Source organism: Doryrhamphus excisus, linkage group LG6 (genome assembly GCF_037039965.1).
Source record: "Doryrhamphus excisus strain RoL-2023G ecotype Guam linkage group LG6, RoL_Dexc_Guam_v1.1, whole genome shotgun sequence".
Taxonomy (NCBI): domain Eukaryota; kingdom Metazoa; phylum Chordata; class Actinopteri; order Syngnathiformes; family Syngnathidae; genus Doryrhamphus; species Doryrhamphus excisus.
The window spans coordinates 19,090,037-19,110,322 of NC_136362.1; the positions used below are offsets into that span (position 1 = coordinate 19,090,037).

The following is a 20,286-nucleotide window of genomic DNA, read 5'->3' on the forward strand; positions in this document are numbered from 1 at the left end:
GCATTTCAACCCTCATTCAATCCAACAGTTTGGTACTTCAACATCATCATATGATGCATATGATCCTACAAGGGAGTATTCAAGGTTCATAATCAGTCCCAAAATAAAGCAAAGCTGTACCAAAAATGTATTACTATATGTTTTTCAAATACATATTGCATTTTCAGACACCGTTTACTGTGCATGCTTGTAAATGTCACCATCAGGTGGGGTTTATTCTGTTTGTCAGATGTGATTCATGGCCTTTTCCAGGGTCTTTAGAGGTCATCATCTTAACCAGGGGTCTCAAACACGCGGCCCGCAGGCCAAATGTGGTCCGCAGGACACTAGTTTGAGGCCCCCGCCTTGATATGAAAGTTTAATGTTAGTGCGGCCCGCGCAAGTTTGATATGGATGCTGTATGGTATCATGTACCCAGAAAAAATTATTATGTTTGATTAATGTTCATGTTAAAGGTTAAATAAAAATAGTTATCCTCCCTATCCATGTGGAAGTGGTAAGATTTTGGCAATTTAAGTTTAAACGAAATAACTTGAAGGATTGATTTTCTTTATTCTTGATTTGTTTATTTATTTTTCATCTTATTTTGTGCAGAAAAATAAAAATTAAGATATTTGAGAACAGTGAAATGTTTTATCAGAGCTTTTATTGTAGAAAATCGAAACCAAAGCAAAGTTTATTCATTTTTCTGTTTTTAATATATGCAGGTTTTTTTTTTTTGGAAAACCTGATGCGGCCCAGCCTCGCCCAGACCCTAGCTCCAGTGGCCTCCAAGTAAATTGAGTTTGAGACCCCTGATCTTAACCATCATCTCCTTAGTCCCCCATTGCTTTATCCTGCTCTGCCCTCAGCTGGTGAACGTCTGCTACTTCCGAAAAGTACAAACCCAATAATACATGTCGTGAAATTTACTCTGCTCTGAGATTGTATGTCATAACTGAGGACCTGGTACCATTTATTTTGGGTCGTGTTCATGGGTTGTGAATCCCTCTGACCTCAGACCAATTTCTTCAAGCCCATCTACCTTATTGGTGTCTCTCAAAGGGGGCTGTTTGTGGAATTCATAACAGTGTTTTGTATTCACAGTTGCAAGTTAAAAATGAATGAGGTTTGTTGTTTGTCGCAAAAAGAGGGAATGGTATTCATGGCTGTCACTCACTCACAACTTGTGCACAGGTTGTAGCGTACTCGCACATACACCTTCAATGTCAGAGAAGCTAAACAATCAGCATCCATGGCTGAGCGGGAAGATGGCGGTATACGTTTGAATGCTACTGACGCCTCATTGCTTTATCTAACCGTGACAGACGATCACGTCACGGTTATACAAACCATCAATAACATACAAAAACACAATACTAAAAACAACAATTTAAATTGTGTGTACTGGCCCTGACTGCACATACTGGTCTCTTGTCAAGCCTCAACAGTAATGATGGAGGGATTCCATTTACCATGGTAGCGTTTCTCCATAACTGCCATGTTCTGATAGAACTGTTCCCCATGCTCATCACTCACTGCTTAGTAGTCCTGTGGAAAGAAATGCAGTTAGGAATGTAGAAAATGTATCTTCAGTGACACGGAGTGCCCAGTAGTTTGTAAAATGTCTAGAGATTGCTCATAGTTCTCCGACTAATTGTTCCCTCGGAACTCTGCTGCCACTACTGGAAATAATCGCCAAGGCTTCCTTTCCTTTCCACGCAGAAGGGAGGAAGATGTCATCCACTGTGGACCATCAGACACATTCTTTGAGCTTAGCAAAAGTTACATTTGGGGTGCAATTAAGGGTAACCTCCCCACAAATATAGCAGAAATGATCTGGATTGTTTAATGTGTCACTGGCACCATGTGGCGGAGCTACCTGGCCACCCCTGGTCACTCACCAGACAACCCACTGGCCACCTAGGCATGAACTTATTGCCACCTTGGCCACCCCAATGAAAAATGTCTGGCTTTGCCACATGCAGCTTTGCCATTTATTAGATTAGATACTGTAGTTATTACTGCACTCTACACACATCAAAAAAACCACTCACACATTTCTGAAAACCCCTCAATTCTCCTGCAAAATGAAACTTTACATTCAAAACAGTCTTCATTCTTCTCAAAATGGTGTTTTGTCTCCAAATGACGCACACAAACCACTATATGAACAACATTTATATCAACCAGTTGAACACTGATGTGCTCAGTGTAAAACACTGGGATTACATCATATTCATCATGACTCGGGCCTTTTTGTGTTCAGTGTGACACTTCTTGCAAAATGTTTTAGAATTGTTTTTTGATGTGTTTTTTGACTCAGAACACAAAATTACACAGAAATATATATTTTTATTTTTCACAGAAAAACAATCTACAAAGTGTTCATCACAGCCAACACAAAGTTCCACATACAGTGGTCTGCATCTAAATGTATACAGCTTCAATTACAGTTTTTCTCGATTGTTTAAACACATTTTCTGAAAGGATGCCTCATATTCTCAGAACTCTACACACAAATCAAAAAATCACTCACACATTTCTGAAAACCCCTCAATTCTCCTGCAAAATGAAACTTTACATCCAAAACAGTCTTCATTCTTCTCAAAATGGTGTTGTCTCCAAATGACGCACACAAACCACTATATGAACAACATTTATATCAACCAGTTGAACACTGATGTGCTCAGTGTAAAACACTGGGATTACATCATATTCATCATGACTCGGGCCTTTTTGTGTTCAGTGTGACACTTCTTGCAAAATATTTTAGAATTGTTTTTTGGGTTTTTTTGTATTTTTTTGACTCAGAACACAAAATTACACAGATTTTTTTTTCTGCAGTCTGAGTGTAAAGCAGGAATTGTGCTTATAGTTCAGCAGACTTGGTTCATGGAGTTGGTGCATTGGTTATATGTTGTGGTCATTGTGTCTCAGGCCTCACAAATTGTGTGTAAACAATCGAGAAAAACTGTAATAGTCATGAAATTGCCAATGTCATGGCAAGTGAGTCACCACCGTTCACAGCGCACATGACACGCCCATTTAAACGCTAATCTGCACAACAGCACCCCCTGTCGATTCAGCGTGATACTGCATGATCTCGCAGTTAACGCTGTACCGCAGCCTGCCTGAAAAAGCTGCAGCGTCTCTGCACGCACCACAGCGGCTGGCTGCCTGTCATCACCGGCGGCGTTTCGCAGCAATAATATCACAAAAACACACCACCTGGAGGCAAAATGGTGAGTCTGTGTCGAGTTGTCTTGTTGTCTTAGCGCGTTATTGATGAATCTTGTCAGTCGCCGCTCGGAAATAACACCAACGTTTTCTTGTGTAAGACGCAACAAGCCGCTAAAGAAAGACACCGTCAGGGTGTGTGAATGTGTGTTTGTGACATGGATGCCGATGCTTTGTGGTGTTATGTGCTTAGATATGTGTATGTGATCCAGCATTCGACAGCTGATTAAAAAGAGAGCTGAAGGCTGCAAACCGGGCCTACATTCAGCACTGACGTCCATAGCAAAGCATTTTTATATCTGTATGTATATAGCGTCATGGCGTGTTTAATAAACATGTTACTAAACTGCACCCTGATGTAATCATCGCGTCATTTTATATAAAATGCGTCATGTGATCACAATTGACGATTTTATAAATTCAGGAAGTAGCAGCTACTGCGCATTTATCTTCAGTTTTAATACTAAAAAAGAATTTCCTCGTTGCCAGTATATATACAGCAGTCAGGCGAAATAACATTACACATATAATGATTGTATGTTTTTCTACTTAGTTGGCCATAACTTTAGTTACACCCACGCTAATCTAATGAGTTCCAATGCTACAGCCATGTCAAAAGTTTCTCAGTTTTGATTGACACTGTCACAATATTTTTGAGACGTCTCACAATATGACAATATCATTAAATTCAGCCTTAAGCCATATCATTAAGCTTAAATAAGCTTACCTATGGAACTGTGTAGAGCAGTGGTGTCAAACTCGCGGCCCGCGGGCCAAATGCGGCCCACGAGACGCTAGTTTGAGGCCCCCACCTTGATACCAAAGTTTAATGTTGAAATGACAGCTTAAAGCTGTGTGCACACCGGACACATTTTGCCCCGCCCATACTGTTACCCTACCCTGTTACCCCGCCCTGTTTTGCTTTGGATTAGCAATGAAGCTAAAGGCTTATGACGCTGGGTACAAATAAATGCAGGAAATGATTTGGAATAAAAGGGAAAATACACGTCAAGATAAAGCATCTCATCAAACATGTTGTTAAAGTTACCACGCTGCTCCCAGATGGAACTGAGTACGATGCTAACTTGCTAATTGGGTCAAATTATTAAGTTTCATGAATGTTCATGTTAAACGTCAAATAACTGTTAATACTGTACATTTGAATCTGAAAAAAATAATTTCTCTACCAACTGTATGTGGTTTCTTACGTTTTTCTTATTTGCTGTTTTATTATTATTTTACTTATTTATTACTGATTGATTGATTTATTGTCTTTATTCTTAATTTATTTATTTTATTATCATGCTGAATGACACAAGGGTTAGGCTCTCTTCATAGTATCTGTGCATTCGGAATGCCATCAGTACAGTAAAATGTGCCTGTGTTGTGGATGGAGTATTCCATGGTGGCAATGAAGATAGCGAGCATGATTAGGATGCTATGCAGCAACATTCATTCATTCTACCGCTTATCCTCATGAGGGTCGCATGGGGGTGCTGGAGCCTATCCCGGCTGTCTGAAGTTAGTTTTTCTTTATTTTACTCAAGCTGCTGCACCTCCCAGGGTAGGTCCACTTCACACTTTGAAAAACCCTGAAAAGTCCATTCTGCTTTAAGTATTACCTTATTATTGTTGAGGAAGCAGTGGCCTGAAGCCAGTATGTGAATGGAGAATATTTGGCTCAGTCCTTCTCTGGCCAGCCTGATAGATTCAATTTCAAAATGACTTTCTTTTTATAACTCTACTTAGAACGGTTGCAGACCTAGTGGACATGGATTAAGAGAGCACATCTGCTTGTAGTAAATGTAATGATGTCTCCACCCAACCAGGTTAACTTCACTGTGGATCAGATCCGAACCATCATGGACAAGAAGTCCAACATCAGGAACATGTCTGTGATCGCCCATGTGGATCACGGCAAGTCCACGCTGACGGACTCGCTGGTGTCCAAGGCAGGCATCATTGCCTCATCCCGTGCTGGAGAGACTCGTTTCACAGACACACGCAAAGATGAGCAGGAGCGTTGCATCACCATCAAATCAACGTAAGTTCTTCCAGGTCATGGTGAAGGCAATACAGTACGACAAATTAGGGTTGAACTGGTAACGTTCATCATAAGCACAGTTGGATGTTCTTCCTTAAGTCACAATAATTATGTCCACATTCCTCTGCCCTGGGTTCCCCTCATAATTGAATCTGCTGCTTTCTTACAGTACCTGTTTATTTTCAACAGGGGTCTCAAACTTGCGGCCCGCAGGCCAAATGCGGCCCGCGAGGCGCTAGTTTGAGGCCCCCACCTTGATACCAAAGTTTAATTTTGAAATGACAGCTTAAAGCTGTGTGCACACCGGACACCATTAGCATGATTTTGCCCCGCCCATACTGTTACCCTACCCTGTTACCCCACCCCTGTTTTGCTTTGGATTAGCAATGAAGCTAAAGGCTTATGACGCTGGGTACAAATAAATGCAGGAAATGATTTGGAATAAAAGGGAAAATACACGTCAAGATAAAGCATCTCATCAAACATGTTGTTAAAGTTACCACGCTGCTCCCAGATGGAACTGAGTACGATGCTAACTTGCTAATTGGGTACAATTATTAAGTTTCATTAATGTTCATGTTAAAGGTTAAATAACTGTTAATACTGTACATTTGAATCTGAAAAAAATAATTTCTCTACCAACTGTATGTGGTTTCTTACGTTTTTCTTATTTGCTGTTTTGTTATTATTTTACTTATTTATTACTGATTGATTGATTTATTGTCTTTATTCTTAATTTATTTATTTATTTTTATCTTATTTTGTGTATAGAAAAATAAAAATGAAGATATTTGAGAACAGTGGAATGTTTTATCAGATATTTTGGTGTGGAAAACCGGAACCAAAGTACTGAAAAAGTGTAGGGTATAGCAGAAGCAAAAGCATTGAAGATAGTTTTTTTATTGATTTTTTTTTCCAGTTTTTAAAAAATGTGTTTTGGGTTTTTTTTGAAAACCTGATGCGGCCCGGCTTCACCCAGAACCTAGCTCCGGTGGCCCCCAGGTAAATTGAGTTTGAGACCCCTGATTTCCAACATGCATTTTTAGCCACTGGTTCTGGTAACTGATGTAAATGATCCACTTGTTTCTGCTTGAAATGCTTACAAGTCCCAATATTGCTGTTGTTGCAGAGCCATCTCCATGTACTATGAACTCAGCGAGAAAGACTTGGCCTTCATCAAACAATGCAAAGACGGAAACGGCTTCCTCATCAACCTCATCGATTCTCCGGGTCACGTTGACTTTTCCTCTGAGGTCACGGCAGCCCTCAGGGTGACCGACGGAGCCTTAGTGGTGGTGGACTGCGTCTCTGGTAGTCTTCCTAAAATGCCGCTTTCTCCTTCACACATGGATGTTCTCCTTTTAGGCTGAGCTATCATTTCGTCTTACAGGGGTGTGTGTGCAGACTGAGACTGTCCTGCGGCAGGCCATCGCTGAGCGTATCAAGCCAGTTCTGATGATGAACAAGATGGATCGGGCCTTGCTTGAACTACAGCTGCAGCCGGATGAACTCTTCCGCACCTTCCAGCGTATCGTAGAGAACGTCAACGTCATTATTTCAACTTACGGCGAGGACGAGGGAGGTCCTATGGGCAACATCTTGGTAGGGCTTTCACACCTTACTTTATGTTACAAAAATTGCTCATCTGTATTAAGATATGTATTTTTATCCTCAGATTGACCCTGTTATAGGAACAGTTGGCTTTGGTTCTGGTCTACACGGCTGGGCTTTCACATTGAAGCAGTTTGCGGAGATGTATGTGGCTAAGTTTGCTGCTAAAGGCGAAGCTCTGATGAGTCCTGCAGAAAGGTGTAAGAAAGTAGAAGACATGATGAAGAAACTGTGGGGAGACAGGTAAAACACAAGAAATACAAGTCATTTTCTTTAATAAACATGCAAAGATATTTGAATATACAGTAGTGTAACATGCCAGCGCCAAAGGCGGGCGGGTCAAGTATTTGTGCCACCTTAACCTGACAGACAGGTATCTAGAGTGGCTACACGCCTTTGCCTTTCATAGCAGAGGACTGGGTTTGATTCCCGGCCAGAGTTGCGTCAGGTTGCAGCATTGGCATAAAATCTAAACAGACAGCTAGCACTCCCTCGATAAATAAATACCTAGGTAATACCTACCTAGGTAATAAAAATAACATCATAACTCCTCCTTTGTTTTTTCAATTGGGTCTCTGTCAAATGACACGAAGAACCGGTTGGGGAGAAGTTTATTGGCACCACCTCTTGGTTTACATGCATAAACCTCAAACGATAAGAAAACGTATATAAGACAAGCCGTCTTTGTTTGACTTTGTCACATTTATGGGTCAATTATCACAACATTCACGATCTAGCTTAACAGTTGGTCATTGCGCACAAAATACATTGAAATTCACATACACAAGTGCAGTTATTAGGTATTAGAAATATACTGTATATACAATATATATAAAACAATTTTTCTTTGTAGATGGTTTATTCATTCATTCATTTTCTACCGCTTTTTTCCTCACGAGGGTCGCGGTGAGTGCTGGAGCCTATCCCAGCTGTCTTCGGGCGAGAGGCGGGGTACACCCTGGACTGGTGGCCAGCCAATCACAGGGCACATATAGACAAACAACCATTCACACTCACATTCATACCTATGGACAATTTGGAGTCGCCAATTAACCTAGCATGTTTTTGGAATGTGGGAGGAAACCGGAGTACCCGGAGAAAACCCACGCATGCACGGGGAGAACATGCAAACTCCACACAGAGATGGCCGAGGGTGGAATCGAACCCTGGTCTCCTAGCTGTGAGGTCTGCGCGCTAACCACTCGTCCGCCGTGCCGTCCTGTAGATGGTTTAAATTATTTAAATTATTTCTACAAATTACTGTTTACGCTGTACATTGTTCATATTTGATGTAATCTATTTATTCTCCACATTATTATTTATTATTTTTTTTATTTTTTATTTTTTATTTTTTATTTTTTATTTTTTATTTTTTATTTTTTATTTTTTATTTTTTATTTTTTATTTTTTATTTTTTATTTTTTATTTTTTATTTTTACACGGGAGCCAGGCAACAACATTTCGTTGGCAATTTTACTGCTGTGTTATTGTGCAATGACAATATAGAAAGTCTATGTCTATGTCTATGACTATGTGGGAAAACCCACCCAATCACCTAGGTCTGTAATAATTAATAAAATGACGTGGGTGTAGGTCGGCTGCAGCAATCTGGCCTCAGCCAGTGAGGTATAAAAAGTGTGTGAGGCATATTATGGGGGTAGGTTGGCAAAAACAGCCATTATTGACAATTATTTGTTCTATATTTGAAATCGTCTGTTGAAATGTCCCTACTGTTTTTACGATGAATTGACTTTTCCCATTGCAGATATGTTGATCCAAAAAGTGGCAAGTTCACCAAGACATCTAACGGACCTGATGGCCAGAAATATCCTCGCTCTTTTTGCCAGTTTATTTTGGACCCCATCTTTAAGGTGAAAAGCAAATATTCGAGGCATTTCTAAGCTTCATTCAAATAATGCGGCAAAACATTGGCATTCAAACGACGTGGCGTCCCTCAGGTGTTTGACGCCATCATGAATTTCAACAAGGACGAAACAGCCAAACTAATAGAAAAGCTGGATATCAAGCTGGACTCGGAGGACAAAGAGAAGGAAGGGAAGCCCCTGCTAAAGGCGGTGATGCGTCGCTGGCTGCCTGCTGGAGAGGCCCTGCTCCAGATGATCACCATCCATCTGCCCTCGCCTGTCACCGCTCAGAAGTACCGCTGTGAGCTGCTCTACGAGGGGCCAGGAGATGATGAAGCCGCCATGGGTGAGTAGTGCGTTTCTTGTCACCTTAAAGTACACGTACAGAAACTGACAGCGGACTTAATCTTCTCAGGCATTAAGAACTGTGATCCCAAAGGTCCTCTCATGATGTATATCTCCAAGATGGTCCCGACAAGTGACAAGGGTCGTTTTTATGCTTTTGGCCGTGTGTTTTCTGGCTGTGTGTCCACCGGCCAGAAGGTGCGCATCATGGGGCCAAACTTCACTCCTGGAAAGAAAGAAGATCTTTACATTAAACCCATTCAAAGGTGAGCAGTTGTCTACAAATGAAATAAAAGTGATGCTTTTTCTCAATATGTGCTTTATGTACTCATCCAGGACCATCCTGATGATGGGCCGCTATGTGGAGCCTATTGAAGATGTCCCCTGTGGTAACATTGTAGGTCTTGTTGGAGTTGACCAGTTCCTGGTGAAGACTGGGACCATCACCACTTATGAACAAGTACTTGATTCTCTTAATAAATCCTAAACTGCATTTTTTTTACGTTAAAACCCAGCAGTGATTGGACTCATTGCCTCTGCAGGCCCACAACATGAGGGTGATGAAGTTCAGCGTTAGCCCTGTCGTTAGAGTCGCTGTAGAGGCCAAGAACCCGGCTGACCTCCCCAAGTTGGTGGAGGGTCTGAAGCGCTTGGCCAAATCTGACCCCATGGTGCAGTGCATCATTGAAGAGTCTGGAGAGCACATCATCGCAGGAGCAGGGGAGCTGCACCTGGAGATCTGCCTAAAGGACTTGGAGGAGGACCATGCCTGCATTCCACTCAAGGTACAATATAAACCTACAATACAAATATACCTTTGAAAGATAATAATGCTCAGTTTAAACTGACACTGCCCAAACATACCTGATCAGGCTGCGCCACACAACAGTTATCTCATGGCCGTTTTCACATAAAGGTCACACTCATAAATCAAATCAAATCAACTTTATTTGTATAGCACTTTTCCTGCAAAGACATGCAACACAAAGTGCTTTACAGAATTAAAACAATTACCACAATTAAAAGGAAAAACAAAGAAACAAAGGAAAGCCCCTCCTCCCCACCCTCCATACTAGACACACACAATTACACACAATCACACAATCACACACAATCACACAGTAGGAAGACATGGCATGGCACTGAGGATCAAGGAAACGCCACCTTTGGGGCCGTCCACACTGGCCGTCCATCGGGGGAACAGCACCCGGGCCCCCCGACTCCGACAGACGGGCGGACCCCCACATTAAAGGGAGGAACCCTCCACCCAGCCGGGTCGAAGGTACCCAAGGATGGCACCCCCTCAGCAGACCCGACACAGCCCCCAGTGTGGAGGACCCCCCCTGAGGAAACACTGGATTTAAAAGCTAAAGACTAAGAGCATAAAATAGGACTAAAAAGATAAAAACATAAGAAAAGTTAAAAAATCTTAGTTAAAAGCCTGATTAAAAAGGTGTGTCTTCAATCTTTTTTAAAAATATCAACAGTCTCCGCAGTCCTGAGGCTCTCCGGCAGGCTGTTCCACAGGTGGGGGCCATAGTGGCTAAATGCTGCCTCACCGTGGGTTTTCGTTCTGGGTTCTGGTATTGTTAAAAGGCCAGTGCCGGAGGACCGCAGCGTCCACGGGGGTTGATATGGTAAACGCAGATAAATAAGAAGGTGCCATTAAGGCCGTTAAGACATTTAAAAACAGTAAGAGAATCTTAAAATCGATCCTGAAGCGGACGGGGAGCCAATGTAGCGACTTTAAAACTGGTGTCATTTTAAAATGAAAAAAGAGAAACAAGTCAAACTCCACCTGAGCAAGAATGAAGTCGTCCTATTTGAACAGATGCTCCTTTGTACTTTGCTATGACACCTTTCTTAAATTAAGCAGGGTTTCCCATCGTCGAACTAACTTCTGGAAGTTACGACTATTTTTGTAGATGTATTTAATTAAATGAAGCAGATGCATCTTTTTCGTCTTTCTTTTTGGGCTTTTCCCTTCAGGGGTCGCCATAGCAAATGAACCGCCTCCATCCACTTTTATGCATCTGTCTCTCTCACACCAAACTACCCTCATGTATACTTCACTATGTCCATAAACCTCCTCTTTGGTCTTCCTCTACGCCTCCTACCTGGCAACATCCTTCTACCAATATATTCACTATCTCTCCTCTGGACATGTCCCAACCATCTTAGTCTGGCCGATAACTGACGTACTCATGCCTGATCCTATCCATCCTGGTCACTCCCAATGTGAACCTCAGCATCCTCATCTCTGCTACCTCAAGTTCTTCTTCCTGTCTTTTCCTCAGTGGCACTGTCTCCAGACCAAACAACATGGCTGGTCTCACCACCAAATGAAGCAGATGCATCTAAAACTAAGCGGTGCTCTTGAACACCATTAGCGTACTGCACACTGTGCCTAATTATAGAGGAAGGAAGGTTTTAAATGGTTCTGTGTGCGTTCTGTGAACAAATAAACCACCCACAGACATATTGAAGCCAGAATCTGAACATAGTGTCCCAAGTCTAAAAGAACCACTATTAGTTCTTCACAGAGCTTTGTTTGGGCTGTTTGGCGATGTGACAGTGTACAGAAATTCAGACGTATTTATAGCAATAATTTTCCCCCAAAAATAAATCCTATGAAAACAGTTTCCGCTGCATATGAAAACAGAACCACAATAATTGATATATCTTTGTGAAGGTTACAAAAGCCATAGAAATTAATCCCAAAAAAGTTGAAGGGTGACAAAAATACTTTCTCTCTTTGCAGAAATCCGACCCAGTTGTGTCTTACAGAGAGACCGTGACGGAGGAATCAGACCAGATGTGTCTCTCCAAGTCCCCCAACAAGCATAACCGCCTCTTCATGAAGTCTCGTCCTTTCCCAGAAGGCCTGGCTGAGGATATCGAAAAGGGTGATGTCACCGCTCGGCAGGAGCTCAAGGCCCGCGCGCGTTACCTGGCTGAGAAGTATGATTGGGATGTGGGTGAGGCCAGGAAGATCTGGTGCTTCGGTCCAGATGGAAGCGGGCCCAACCTGCTCATCGACGTGACAAAGGGGGTCCAGTACCTGAATGAGATTAAGGACAGCGTGGTGGCTGGCTTCCAGTGGGCTACTAAAGAGGTAAAGTACACATTGAATTCATTTGTGGATTATGAGCTGTGATTTTTAAATGAAAGATTGCGTCGTTGTGCTCCTTGTGCAGGGTGCGCTGTGCGAGGAGAACATGCGCGCGGTTCGTTTTGACATCCACGACGTGACACTGCATGCCGACGCCATCCACCGCGGGGGTGGACAGATCATTCCCACAGCTCGCAGGGTTTTGTACGCCTGCCAGCTGACTGCGCAGCCTCGCCTCATGGAGCCTGTGTATCTGGTGGAGATACAGGTATGTAGGCTTCATGCACACTTCATGCATATTTAATGACATTTTTGTGGTTTTTTTAGGATACCTGATGTGGTCTGATAGTTGCATGTTGCACACAAACAAAATGACTTCACTGCTCTGTATTAAGCATAATATTCATTTTGTAGGGAAGGAAAAATATTTGCTTGATCTTGTGGTGTATTGCCCAAATGCTGAGTTGTGTGCCTTGTTTAAATGTCCAATTTGTAAATATCTAAATGTCCAATATCCATTTTTTCACCTAGTGTCCCGAAGCCGTAGTGGGTGGGATTTATGGTGTGCTGAACAGGAAACGAGGTCATGTGTTTGAGGAATCTCAAGTGATGGGGACCCCCATGTTTGTGGTGAAAGCCTACCTGCCTGTGAACGAATCCTTCGGTAGGTGTTTTTCAAAGTCATTAAACTAGCAGTGCTTAATAATAATAATAGGGTGGGGTGAGGTAAAAGGTGGGTGGGGGGCAACATGTAGGCATTGTTTGTATACACTTGTATGCTGTGCATTTTGTTGCATTTCCCTAGTTTCAGTTCAGAGTGTAGTCTGTGAAATCTGGATAATGACCCTGTGTTGAGGCACCACCATACTCTACAACACTCTACAGCAGGGGTCTCAAATCTGCCAAATGTGGCCCGCAGGACACTAGTTTGAGGCCCCCGCCTTGATATGAAAGTTTAATGTTAGTGCGGCCCGCCGCAAGTTTGATATGGATGCTGTATGGCATCATGTACCCAGAAAAAAGTTTGATTAATGTTCATGTTAAAGGTTAAATAACTTAATACTGTTAATTTTAATCTGAAAAAAATAATTTGTCTACCCACCAACTATATGTGGTCTCTTAAGTTTTTATTATTTGCCGTTTTATTATTATATTTATTACTGATTGATTTTCTTTATTTTTGATTTGTTTATTTTTCATCTTATTTTGTGTAGAAAAATAAAAATTAAGATATTTGAGAACAGTGGAATGTTTTATCAGAGCTTTTCTTGTAGAAAATCGGAACCAAAGCAAAGTTTATTCATTTTTCTGTTTTTAATAAATGCGTTTTTTTTTTTGAAAACCTGATGCGGCCCAGCCTTGCCCAGACCCTAGCTCCAGTGGCCCCCAAGTAAATTGAGTTTGAGACCCCTGCTCTACAGTCTCCTCCCTGCAAACTTTGCATAGCGTGACATACGCCTCTGAAAACCTATAGAACATGTCTACGATTCGTTTCGAGGGTCAACAGTCCACTTCCGTGAACACCTTCTCCTCGGATTTGGGATCAACATTTGAATTAAAATGGCTGCTGTGACACATGGATTAGTAAATAAATAAAATGAGGGCATAATTGAATTAAAGTATTGAGTATTTAAAAGCATGGAAGGTATGTTAAAAATGCTGAGTCAGGAAATTGTTCACACATTTCACCTTTTTTTTTTAATGTATTTATTGTTTGTAGCTAAAAGGTTATTTTCTACAGGGTTCACTGCTGACCTGCGCAGCAACACCGGAGGCCAGGCCTTTCCTCAGTGTGTGTTTGACCACTGGCAAATCCTCCAGGGGGACCCCAAAGACCCCACCAGCAAACCCTCCGTGGTTGTTGCAGAAATTAGAAAACGCAAAGGTCTCAAGGAAGGTATCCCCGCTTTGGACAACTACTTGGACAAATTGTAAAAAAAAACAAAAAAAACAACTTGACCCTGGATTTTACATATGTCCAACTTTTTAGCACTAAATAATGTGGGCACTTTAATGTTTGCACAGGCTAAAACATTTGCACAAATGGTTTGATTCAAAGACAGGAACATAAAAAAAAGCTTAAGCTTGTGTTGTTGGCTAGCAGGGGCAATGATGCTTAATTTCATTTAGCAGCGACAGTACACCAAGTGCCTTGGCCAAGGCTTCTGGGAATATTGGAGTAAAGCTGTTGAAATATCAATTTATTTTAGTCTTTTACATCACCCCCTTTCCTCAATTTTATCTGACACAATGGCTCTGTATGGTGCACTGTGAAACCGCTGCAATAATATTGCAAGCAAGAATGTTCAAGCTAAAAATCTCCTGATTGAACTTCATAATAAATAAAATATTCAACTGCAGATGAAGTGGCTTTTATTTTCTTAATTTCTTACATGACCCAGAAAAGCACTGGTGCTGTCATTGAATGTCCCTCGCTTATGGCTGATGGACATTTTTTAACCCTCACTTTTCATTCAAGTTTTCTTAAGTTATATATGTAATGATAGTAAATGCCACTTAATATACAAAGCTTGATTGCAAAAACAAAAAAAACAATGCAATCATTTGCAAACTTTTCAACTTGCATTCAACAAATTACAGCACTTAGAAATTCACTGTTGATCCAGAAATGTATGAGTAAATCTCAACTTTACAGAAGTTAACCTTGAAATCATACAGTATCTCTTTTGTTTGCACATCAGACAAAGTGCTTGTTGGTGACTTGTGTGATGGGATCAATTTCAGAATGGATTTGTCGCATTATCAAGAACATTGTATTTTATTTTTGTACTGTAGCCTGCTGAATACAGGATGAAAATAAATTGCAAATGATGACATTATCCCTTTTACTGACATTACACAAAGAATTCTGGAATCTGGATTTGTACAACAATAAAATGTCATCACTGAGAGGGTCCGTATATTTACAAGAAAGCTGAAAGAAAACATATGAGTTTAATGTGCATTTGTCACAAAACCAAAATATACAAGGCCCAGAAAGTGCAAGGTCTTATGAATATACTGTAGGAAACTACCAAGTAAAGACACAAGATAGGACCGTTTGTACTGTAGTAATGTATAGTACTCTCGTGGTTAATACGGTAATCCACAAAGCCTTTTAAATCTGCAGGTGGATGGAAGCCACGGGTAACTGCTGCTGTGTAGTTGTGAAATGCTGATGTCTGATCATCTTGGGAACATTCAGTGTCAAGTTTTTGTTGGCAACACACAGCAGTTATTAATGCTGTGAATAATTTAAGCAGATCCTTCTCCCCCTTTTTTTTTTTACTCCACTGCGGACAGCAAGTAAAGACACAAGATAAAACAGTTTGTAATGTAGTAACGTACGGGATCGTAAGGGTTAATCGGAAGGTTCAAATATGCCAAGAATCCATCCAGCCTTTTACATTTGCAGGTGAATGGAAGTAACAGGTAACTACTGATTGTAGTTGTAGTTGTGAAATGCTGGTCTGATTATCTTGGGCAACATTCAGTGTCAAGCATTTTGTTGGAAACTGATATTAATGCTCTGAATAATTTAAGCAGATTCTTTTTCCCCACTTTGTATAGTTCCATTTTTTTTTTTTAAATCACAAATAATGTTACCTACATCACCTCATGACTATTTGTCTTCCAATGTGGCTAGCAGTAGTGCACTGTATGGAGGGGACAGTATTATGACCAATGAGCCCCGAGATGTAGAACCTCCCCCACCCAGCTCCGGGACCTGGTTTCTAGGCAGTCACATTTGATGGAACATTGCTGCAAAAGTCTAAGAAGATGTGACTATGTGTAGAAGATGACCTCAGGAATCTGTCCGTCCTCTACTGAAGTGCCATTGTTGTTGCCCGCCGCGTAGCAGAACGTGAAACAGGTCTTGGTGCCCGTAGTTGACGACTCGTGCGTTACCTTGCGCATTCCCTTGGTGCCGTAATGAGAGTCTGGGCCCTGCAGGACAGTAAAGGATGAATAATTACGGCAAGGCCAAACTCTCCTGTATAGTGATGGGGTGGAGTCTGTTAATTAGACGGCTATATTCCCAGTCTGAATTAGTATTAACGACTAACCAGATTTAACAATTATCATAGTGATTATGGTCGTGTCCTGATACAACTTTTTCAACTTCTGAATCCTATACCGATATTGCAGCCTTGACTATTGGCCAATACTGATTTTTATTAATTACTTAATTGTGGAATGACAAATGGAATATTAATCAAGTGATATTACTCAAACAGACAACAATAATCAGTAATGATATGCATTTACTTCTTTAAACATCTGGGGTATAGCTTTATCCACAGTGTAATGGCAGATTTAAACCCGACTTCACCCACCACCAATAGGGTAAGATTTGATTGGCTGAGCCATGTCATGCTGTCTGTGTGTAAATATTTACTACCATAATAGCTGGAATAACTCCATAGCTAAAACAAGACCATTTTCCTCACAAGGTTCTGCAGGATAAAAACTCTAATCTCATCTAATCTAATCTAATCCCCATTGTAAATATTGATTTTTTTGCAAGAGTTCATGTCAATCAAATGTCTTAAAATACTTATTCTCCAGTGTATAAAAGAAAAGCACTTGAACATTGGCTAAAGGTGAGTCGGTGCCAAACTATGCATTATATAGCTATACCTTTGCCGACATTAAACCCTCCAAAACATTCCCATGTCATGCAGCCTGAAACAAAATAACGTGTACAAACCTTGAGCGTCGCACAGGCAGTGTAGTTAACATTGGGTAGTATCTCCACTGGTTCTTTAAACATGACTCTGAAGGTGTTGGCGGATCCGTCACAGCTGAAGCCTGTTTCGTTCTGACCCAGTACGGTGTTACTGTCTGTGTGGATAATCTGCATGAACAGAGGCAACGTTACAGAATACGTGCGCAAAGAAAGAAACACCACGGCCTACCAGATCTGGATTGTACCTGTATGTTGACTTGGTAGTCTGTTGGTCCGTGTATAGAGCCATACAACCCGAACCCAACCACAAATATCCTCCTGTTTACTGAGAACCTAAAACATGTACATTAGCTTAACACGAGATGTACTGTATATTTGCCGAGGTACAAATGTCAAATATTTCACCGAATGCGGTCGCTTGTCCCACTGTAGCCCCAGCGACTCTCCACTTGTCCAAAGCGTGTGATGCTGCACTCCTTCCCACGAAGGCAGCAACGAGGCCGATCAATGAAGTCTACTCGTGGTTTAGGGTTCACTGTGAAGTGTAGGAAGAGGCTCACCACCTCTCGATCAGTCAAAATACTGGACTGGGCTGGAACTGATGGAAGATAAACGGCATACATTAAATGAGTCTGTGCGCTTTGGGAAAGTGCAAGGCAGATGTGAGTTGTTTTTGTTTTTTTTTTTACCTGCAGCAAACTCTTCAATGGTCATGAGAGGGAAGCGGATGAGTGTTAGGGCCTTGCCCAGCACTTTGCGCTTGTTCTCCGGAGTAGGCTGCAGCTGCTGCCTGTGAGCCTCCGCCTCAGCCCAACGCACAGCAGCGCCAAACAGACGCACCTCCCGCACGCCTAGGGTGTCCCTCTCCAACACGGCCACCAGCGTATCTTAAAAAGGGTACACAGAGGTAAGTATCAGTCAACTGCAATGCATCGTCACAGCATCAAGGTCATGTGAGGCAACAATACCAAGGTCGATGTCTGTGAAGCCTTCAGCGGCGAGAGCGTCTCCTGTGTTCTTGTCAATATTTTCAAGGCAGAGGCTGGCAAGTTGAGGCTCATCAAACAAACGTGCCTGAAACAAAAGCACCCATACAGTAAGATGACACATTAAATTACACATGCACAATCCAATGATATCAAATACAACCGCAGTAACAATAAATAATAATGATAGTACCAGGAATACTGCCATTGTTGTGGAGTTGATATGCACTCTTTTAGCTAAAGAGGCTAAACACACTATTAGAAACTCATTCAGACGTAGAGATCGAGGACTTCACAGCATGCTTGCAGACAGCAGCAGAAGGCGCTTGTTCCAGGTGAGCAACTGTGGTTGTTGAGGACAGCTAACCTGCTAAGTTGGGGACTACCCAGCATTGATGGGAGCACTTCCTGATCCCAGCATGCTTTGCTGGACTGCTTTGTAAATATGACATGTTTAATGTTATGTACATTTTTGACATTCCAGTTAGTATTTGTGTGTCTGCTTGTCTGTTGGTTATGTTATGTTCGCTATGCCTCCCATGATCACTGTTAGTATTTTTCATAGTTACTCCACCTTCATTCCGATTATTTTCTGGTTGAACAAAACATATTGAGCTTGTGTAAAATGTTTACCTGTGTGAGGAGCATGAATGCATTGTCTGCTCTCAGGTTCTTCTTGAGGAACTCCACACAGTGGGCCTCCAGGGCAGGGACGGCGTACTTTTTGGCGGTATACAACGTAGTCATGACGGTCTCTGGCCCGATCTGAACTTCGTCAGAGTACAGAAACCTGCACAGGTTGAAAAATACATTGTCCGTTTACTTTGATTGACGCTAAAGTTTAACTTGCACTTTATGTAGTGTCAAATATTTAAAAAAAAGGGTTGAAGGCATTTGGGATGGGATTAAAGAATAATGCCTGAGACAGTAAATGCACATAATGTCGTCATGCTGATATTACCTCTAATTGTGACAACAGTAATTAGCTGACTGGGAAGCAGAAACACTTGATTGTGACACTAAGGCCATCGTGCACAGTTTCTTACTTTAGCAAAGCCAAAAAAGCAGCTGGTTCCACGTCAGGAAGCTCTATTTCAGTTGACGTCGTCGCCATTCCCCCGTTGAACATGGCATCAAACACAGCACTTCCCACCGCCAGAACGAACCTAGCAATACGAGCATCTATCAGCCTGGGGACAAGTTATAATTGTGTCTGTTGGAGCCGTAAATCTCCATCTTACCTGTGTGCGGGTATCCTCTGAACCCCCATTCCTTTGCCCACCAAGAAGTGCACGTCGCTGAGCACTTCGTTGTTGAACAGAAACGCAAATCTCTCCTTCACTGTGCTCTTCGTTGCCTGCCAGTTGTACACCGGCTCTCGGTACACCAACACGGACGCAGCCGCCGGTGTTGCGGTTGGTGCTGCCGCCGGGGTCGCGTTTGACGCCGCAATTGTTGCCATGTTGGACGCCGGTGTAGCCATGCCTCCTGTCGCTGCAGCGCCTGCCGCTGCGGGCGGCTGCATAGAGCCCTGCGCAGTCGGTGGAGCTCCGTTGGTGGAAACGCCGTTGCCGTCTACGCCGCCAGGCCCCAGTTGCGGGTTGGGGCGCCGAGTAGCTCCTTGCGACCCTCCAGCCGAACCAACCGCACCGCCGTTGGATGTCGGCATTGAGAAAACGCTGTTGCTGGGCTGGCTGTTCCCCAGTGGACCCGGGCCGGCGAAGTTTAGGCAAGGAGGCCTACCAGTATTTTCTCCAGCAGCCATTTTACATGTAGCTTAGGCGTAAACGACACTTCTTCTTCTTTGTCGTTTAACAGCGGATGCTAACTATGTTAGCGCAATACCGCCACCCTCCGGATGTGATATGCTAACTGTCTCGGGAACATTACAGCTCTGACATAGTCTCTGTTTACCTATTAAAAAGTTAAACCAGTGAATCTTCAGGTGAGGTTTGAGAAGTAACAGTTATTTCCCCGTAAATTACTCCAGTTAACAAGTTAACGAGGTGAGCTGTAGGCACAACATGTACATATACTATGCTAGCATCTTTCATTGTGGGCAGGTTACTTTCCACTACACGGACTGGCTAGGCTACAAAAAACGTGTCCGTCTTATCAGCAAATAAAACTTTATATTTAACTGGATTGGTTTTAGCTTGTTTACATTTGTCTAAATCGGCTTTGGACAATGTTGGACAATACAGTTACAGACGGATGAGATGTGCTGTCGTGTATGTCTCTTTCGGTCATCACCATTCATCACATTAATGACATCACACTGAAACCTTAAAATTTTCCAACTTCTGCATTCAAGTTAAACATGTATTTTGTTAGGCTACACATACGACTGCATAATGTCGTTGACTTTTGCCAATATCTACCCACAGTATAGTTTGAATGGTTTGCATTACTCC

At 42.2% G+C, this 20,286-nt stretch overlaps 2 protein-coding genes across 2 annotated transcripts; one reads left to right on the forward strand and one right to left on the reverse strand.

The window, feature by feature from the left end:
• The first annotated feature begins 3,074 nt into the window (after nt 1-3,074).
• LOC131125075 (elongation factor 2b) lies at nt 3,075-14,556 on the forward strand. The gene is made up of 14 exons (XM_058066224.2): nt 3,075-3,224; nt 5,049-5,263; nt 6,393-6,574; nt 6,654-6,865; nt 6,939-7,117; nt 8,640-8,745; nt 8,833-9,085; nt 9,155-9,350; nt 9,421-9,544; nt 9,627-9,869; nt 11,846-12,199; nt 12,282-12,464; nt 12,728-12,860; nt 13,938-14,556. Exons 1-14 carry the CDS (start codon nt 3,222-3,224, stop codon nt 14,129-14,131), a joined length of 2,577 nt encoding a protein of 858 aa, XP_057922207.2. The 5' UTR covers nt 3,075-3,221; the 3' UTR covers nt 14,132-14,556.
• Nucleotides 13,887-19,823, reverse strand: LOC131125076 (BTB/POZ domain-containing protein 2-like). The gene is made up of 9 exons (XM_058066225.2): nt 19,114-19,823; nt 18,919-19,038; nt 18,506-18,662; nt 17,855-17,960; nt 17,576-17,773; nt 17,292-17,484; nt 17,132-17,219; nt 16,908-17,054; nt 13,887-16,144 (listed from the first exon to the last, which is right to left on the reverse strand). The coding sequence occupies exons 1-9, from the start codon at nt 19,635-19,637 to the stop codon at nt 15,983-15,985; spliced, it is 1,695 nt and encodes a 564-aa protein (XP_057922208.2). The 5' UTR covers nt 19,638-19,823; the 3' UTR covers nt 13,887-15,982.
• Nucleotides 19,824-20,286: the final 463 nt, after the last annotated feature.